This window comes from Alosa pseudoharengus, unplaced genomic scaffold (genome assembly GCF_046254945.1).
Source record: "Alosa pseudoharengus isolate Yale_2024_CS ecotype anadromous, Long Island Sound unplaced genomic scaffold, YU_APseudo_1.1 YU_APseudo_1.1_scf_14, whole genome shotgun sequence".
Lineage (NCBI taxonomy): Eukaryota > Metazoa > Chordata > Actinopteri > Clupeiformes > Clupeidae > Alosa > Alosa pseudoharengus.
In genome coordinates this window covers 12,420,175-12,426,218 of record NW_027468609.1, presented here as the reverse complement: position 1 = coordinate 12,426,218, position 6,044 = coordinate 12,420,175, and the positions used below count along the sequence as shown (strand labels likewise).

At 42.8% G+C, this 6,044-nt stretch overlaps 1 protein-coding gene across 1 annotated transcript in view; it reads right to left on the bottom strand.

Moving 5' to 3' along the window:
* Positions 1-5,519, bottom strand: part of LOC143122886 (tetratricopeptide repeat protein 28-like) — a 53,198-nt gene extending 47,679 nt beyond the window's left edge. Inside the window, exon 1 of the mRNA XM_076283864.1 lies at positions 5,160-5,519. Within this exon, the coding sequence (XP_076139979.1) occupies positions 5,160-5,189 (30 nt within the window). The 5' untranslated portion in view covers positions 5,190-5,519. The remainder of the gene's footprint in view (positions 1-5,159) is intronic.
* Positions 5,520-6,044: the final 525 nt, after the last annotated feature.

Genomic DNA, 6,044 nt, shown 5'->3' with positions numbered 1-6,044 from the left:
AGTGATGGAGATTGAAGTGTGAAGTTATTCAGGAGCTCTCAGCTGGTTTAGCCTGTCTATGCTTGTCTCAGCTGGCTTATATTGTCTCTGCTAGTGTGGACTGTCTATGCTAGTATACACTGTCTCAGCTGGTGTATATCGTCTCTGCTAGTGTGGACTGTCTATGCTAGTATACACTGACTCAGCTAGTGTGGACTGTCTTAGCTGGTGTATATTGTCTCTGCTAGTGTGGACTGTCTATGCTAGTAGGCTATACACTGTCTCAGCTGGTGTATATTGTCTCTGCTAGTGTGGACTGTCTATGCTAGTAGGCTATACACTGTCTCAGCTGGTGTATATTGTCTCTGCTAGTGTGGACTGTCTATGCTAGTATACACTGACTCAGCTAGTGTGGACTGTCTTAGCTGGTGTATATTGTCTCTGCTAGTGTGGACTGTCTATGCTAGTATACACTGTCTCCGCTGGTGTATATTGTCTCTGCTAGTGTGGACTGTCTATGCTAGTAGGCTATACACTGTCTCAGCTGGTGTATATTGTCTCTGCTAGTGTGGACTGTCTATGCTAGTAAACACTGTCTCAGCTGGTGTATATTGTCTCTGCTAGTGTGGACTGTCTATGCTAGTAAACACTGTCTCAGCTGGTGTATATTGTCTCTGCTAGTGTGGACTGTCTATGCTAGTAAACACTGTCTCAGCTGGTGTATATTGTCTCTGCTATTGTGGACTGTCTATGCTAGTAGGCTATACACTGTCTCAGCTGGTGTATATTGTCTTAACTTGTTTATTCTGTTTCTGTCAGTGGGACCGTCTCTGTTGATAGTTAAGAGTCTTTACTGGTCTTTGCTAGTGCTAGTTTATACTGTCTGACTGTTAGTGTGGGCTGTCTCTACTGGTGGCTTAACATGTCGGCACTCATGTACACTGTCTGTGCTGTCTCTAATGGCACTGCTTTATACAGTAGTGTCTCTGTTACTAGTGTCTCTGTTTTATAGTGTCTCTTTTACTAGTTCTTAGTGTCTCTGTTTTATAGTGTCTCTGTTACTAGTTACTAGTGTCTCTGTTTTATAGTGTCTCTGTTTTATAATGTCTCTGTTACTAGTTACTAGAGTCTGTTTTATAGCGTCTCTGTTACTAGTTACTAGTGTCTCTGTTTTATAGTGTCTCTGTTACTAGCTTACACTGTCTTGTGCATATGTGTTGGTGCATGAGTGTTGGGGCAGCCATAATAAGGGTTTTAGTTAGTTGGACTCATTGTCAACTCACCAAGAGCAGAACAGTTGCATCTATGAAGGCAAAATAAAAACCTTTCTCTCTCTTTCTCTCTCTCACACACACACACACACACACACACACACACAAACGGAACCCTTCTCTCTACTTTGAGAGGTTAGCTTAGCGGTTAGCCAGTTGTCTTCTTAGTTATAAAATTGTATAATTATTTATGCGGGTAAATACTATGTGTCCATGTAGACTTTAAGATATCAACCCAAGCATGTAATTTCTATTATTTCCTTTTTACACAAACATAGGGCATGTAGCCACCTATTGGCTGGGACATTAGGAAACACAGAGCAGCCAAACATATGACCGTTTCCCCAAACCCGGTCAGTGTGGCTACTCACGGTAATCCCTAAAGGCCCCTACCAAATCCATTTCAGGTTATGTCCTTATTTCCTTTCATTAAGAGGATTCTGTGTTCAGTGAATTAAATTGGAATAGTTATGTTGATAAAAGCGTGTGAAGTATTTGATTCAAGATGGCTGCCCCCTGGAGATTTCTTATTCTTGCTGTGTTTGTGTTTGCTGAACTGTTATGTAAAGTTTATTCATCATGCTTTATTGGACACAGGATTAGGTTATGTTTACTTAGGATGCCTCAAGCAGCTGTTTGTGGTCTTGTAACTGTTTATATTTCACAGGATTTTCCCATTGGCACAAGCATAGGCAGTATGCATGCACACAGCTCCATACAAAACACACATATGCTCACATACAAAGCACGCTACAACACACACATATTAAACATATACAATTATAGTCTAACACATGGCCAGTCCAAGCTGGTGAAATGTGTTCCATGGCTTTCTGACAGTGAAAACACAATAACAAATATGTTTCTTATCATTTAAACTAATATTTTCAATCAATAAATTAGGATGCTTTTGAGGCATTTTATTCAATATTCTGTGTGACTTTCCATTTTGTTGTGAATGCCAGCCAGTTGATGAAAGTCCATATTTCTGTTTCTGGCACTGCTTAAAGTCACAGAGGCGTGAGAAAGGACACCAGCATTGGCATATCAATAACCTTTAACACCTCCATGACCTCCTGACCTGACACCGGATGAAACCTGTGAACTAATGGTATGATGGCCATTACAACAAGCCAACAGAGCCTAATTGACCAGCCATAAGAGCCTAGTCATTACTGTAGTTGTCATTAGGCTCTTAACCTACAACCAGCAAAAGAGGTAGCAATATCGGGTAGGTTGCTAATTGTCTCAACAACAGCAACATCAACCGTGTTCCACCAAGAACCACCAATGTGTGATGTACACATCATTCAGGGATATAAGAACTCCTGTCACACACCGACAATGCCCACCACCAGGTACACACACACACACACACACACACACACACACACACACACTCCTCACCTTCCACAGACTGCAGGCCTCAGAGCACGACTAAACACACTACAAGTGCTGGCCTGTTATATCATCATCTTTACCCACGTTATTCAGTCAGTCCTGCTCAGGTAAACTCCAGTGTTTCCCATACATTGACTTATTTGTGGCGGCCCACCACAATGTCAACATTGACCACCACAAGATGATTTTCCAGGTTCTACTAAATTGTGGTTAAATCCGGATAGCATCATAACCACCCTGCACTAATTGTTGCATTCAAGTTAATTCTGCAAACCTACCATCACAAATAGAATTCAATTCTGTGGGAAACGCTGAACTCTCATGTCAAGCATGTGCCTACACACACAACACAAAGCCAGTCCTGGTTCGCATGCAAAGGTCTATTGACTCCTGATTCAACAAGTCAATAATGACTATGCTTGCTGCATAGCAAACACTTCTCATATTCAACTAACTCTGTCCACACATAACCACAAAAGTCAGTTATGATTATGCACACAGGTCTCCTCATATTCAACTGCAGTTAATCATGAGGGCTGTTAAATGTCCATCCACACATTAAATAAGTAAATGACGATTATGCACGCACCATTCATTGTGAGGTCTGTTCCATGCACATATAGACCCTTTCAACAATAAAAACAAAAACAATGCTTGAACATTCTATTTGGTTCCCAATCTACTTCCTCTGCATTAAGATAACATATGGAATGTTAAAACGGAAGCCTTGTGGGGCCAACTATGATGCCGATAATGGAACTCTCTTGAAAGGGTCTATAAGTAAATGATGATTATGCACACCCTGTTCATTATGGGGTCGTCTGCCCCATTCTAATCCCCCTGGGGATTGAGTTTCACCTTAATCTCATTTTAATATGGGGCCACCCTACCGGGACCTGGCTTTATTGCCCTGCCTAATCACTAGTGTCCGTTGGCATGCCTCTGACCTCTGCGGGCTAATGCCACCATAATGACCAGTCTGGTATTACATGTAGAGTCACTGATTGCAGTGAAAGGATGCAGATTGTGGATCTGAACAGCCAATCAAAATACATCCATCCTTTGCCCAATCCCCAAGCAGTGTGTTGATTGGCTGGAACGGCTTGTGGCTCGTTCAGGGCTACTGTATCTGCTTCCTGTATACAAAGCCAGGATTACGCACATATATAAACAGTTACACTTACTTGCACATATATAAACACTTACGGACATGGATTATGCACATATATAAACACTTACGGACATTTTATGAAAGGACAGCAAGAAGCTTGTCCTTTTCCTAAATAAAAATTCCAGACATTTTTTCTTTAAAAAACCCCCAGCTTTTGTGAGAAGGGAGGGGTTTTTTGTTGGAAATTTAACCATTGCTCTTTTATATTTTTGCACATTGTTGACTTTTTATGTATTCAATGCCAGTAATGGACCAGTGTGGGTATCTACTGCCTTCAGTGTGGACCCTCATGACTGGGCAGTAGTGGTGCAGTGTAGGTAGCTGTAGTGGGTATACGGTGATCAACCCCAAATGTTAATACGTGTCCTTGCCTATTTCAAGTAGGTATACTGAGATGGTGATTCTTACGGTAGACTACATCACTGCTGGGCAGCACCTCTGACCTTGTGATATGCCATTCCCCAGTCTGAGAGAGGTCTCCTGTACAATCAACAACCTGACACACACACACAGACCTATTTTCACAGATTTTACTGACCAGCACCAGCATGCTGGTTAGACTGTGAGTGTGTGTGTGTATGTGTGAGAGAAATAGAGAGTAAGTGTATGTGTGCAATGCTCTTGATGCATTTTGCCATTGGCCCCTCAAATGCCGAGGTCACCCAACATTTCACACACAAACACTTATCTAGTACTCTGTCTGTTATGGGTCATATTCACAAAGTATTCAGAAGCTGTCATGTAATGCAAACCACTCTATGATAGGGTGGGTTTGTGTGCGCTTTGCCCTGTTCTTATTGTTTCCCCAGGACTTTGGGAGCCCCGTCAGGAGGATATAAAGGGTTAAATACTCAACGAGGCCTTACGGCGCAGCCTTTACCTGGTCCTCTCTGTCTTAGCGGTTGCTTTCACTCACTGTCAAAACAAACAACAGTAAGACAGGCGGAGATGAGCGAGATGAGAGTTATTGTTATTGTTGACATCATTAACAGCCGTCTCTAAGTGTGCTATATTTGCATAACTGCAGCCCCTGTTAAATGTAATCTGTGTTCCAGACTTTACGCAGTTTAGCTAGACTAAGACAAAGGTCGGACTTATTCCAGATGCAAGGGACTGCTTTAAGTGTTTACCTTTTCATCTGCACAAATGCGAGGCACAGCACAGCACACAGTGGCTATAGCGAATACAATGGTTTGCGATCGCATATTTTCGGGGGAGACTCGACAAAACAGGAAAGGCTGCATTCTGGATGACGGTAGTAGTTCGTTCTCACAAAGATATTCGCGTTTAAAAGTTACACGACACTACACTCTCATATTACACGGAGTATCCGTTACCTTTTCTTTTCGAGATCCTTGTTTCTCCATCCTGTCCTACTTCAACGGTCTGCGACAACTCGAAACTTTCATCCCATGATAGAAGTATTTACAAAAAGATGAAAAATCTATTTCAAAAGGTCAAATTAAAGTTCTGCCAACGTCCCCGATATTCGGCTTCGTCGCGATGCACAATTATTCGTTACGTCTTAAGAAAAGTTATTCCGCAGAAAGTACGCCATGTTGTCAAATCCCCGTTTTTTTCTGGCATTTGGGCTTGTAGCGGATTTTCTCCCGGTAGAGGCGGTTCTGCTGTGGCTCCAGCGGAGCTCCAGCGCGCATTACCGCTGCTGACATCACAGCGGAGTAGAGTTACCGACCTCAACCCTCTCCACAGCCCGCTGCCTGCGTCTCTTCCTGCCTTCTGTAGTGTTCAGCCAGCATATCTTTATTGGCTACCGCTGGATTCACCGAGGGCAGCTATACTACCGTAGTGCTGGTCCCAAGAACATTATGAAACTGATTGGGTCTGCGCCCCTGCCGCTGGCTACCCGGCCCGCACCCTGAACTCGCCCCGCACTAAACCCCCGGCTTCGGTCACGTCTTCACAGAAGCGTCTATAGGCTAGGCTGGATGTCTGTTCCAATTGCTGCTGGTCACCCGTTGACCTCTCAGTGTAGAAACCGCAGTGAACACAGTGGTCAGTCAGTCAAAATAACTTTTATTAAATAATATTTACACTTGCAGATTTGTAACTTTCATACCATAGGCTACAACATTCAGCTGACACTATGTCGAATAGCTTGAGTGGCATTCCAAATATTCAATACGCTCAGTATCGTATTTACAATTATATACAACAATATACAATACACGATTATGGTTTAAGCAACAGTATGCAAGCTT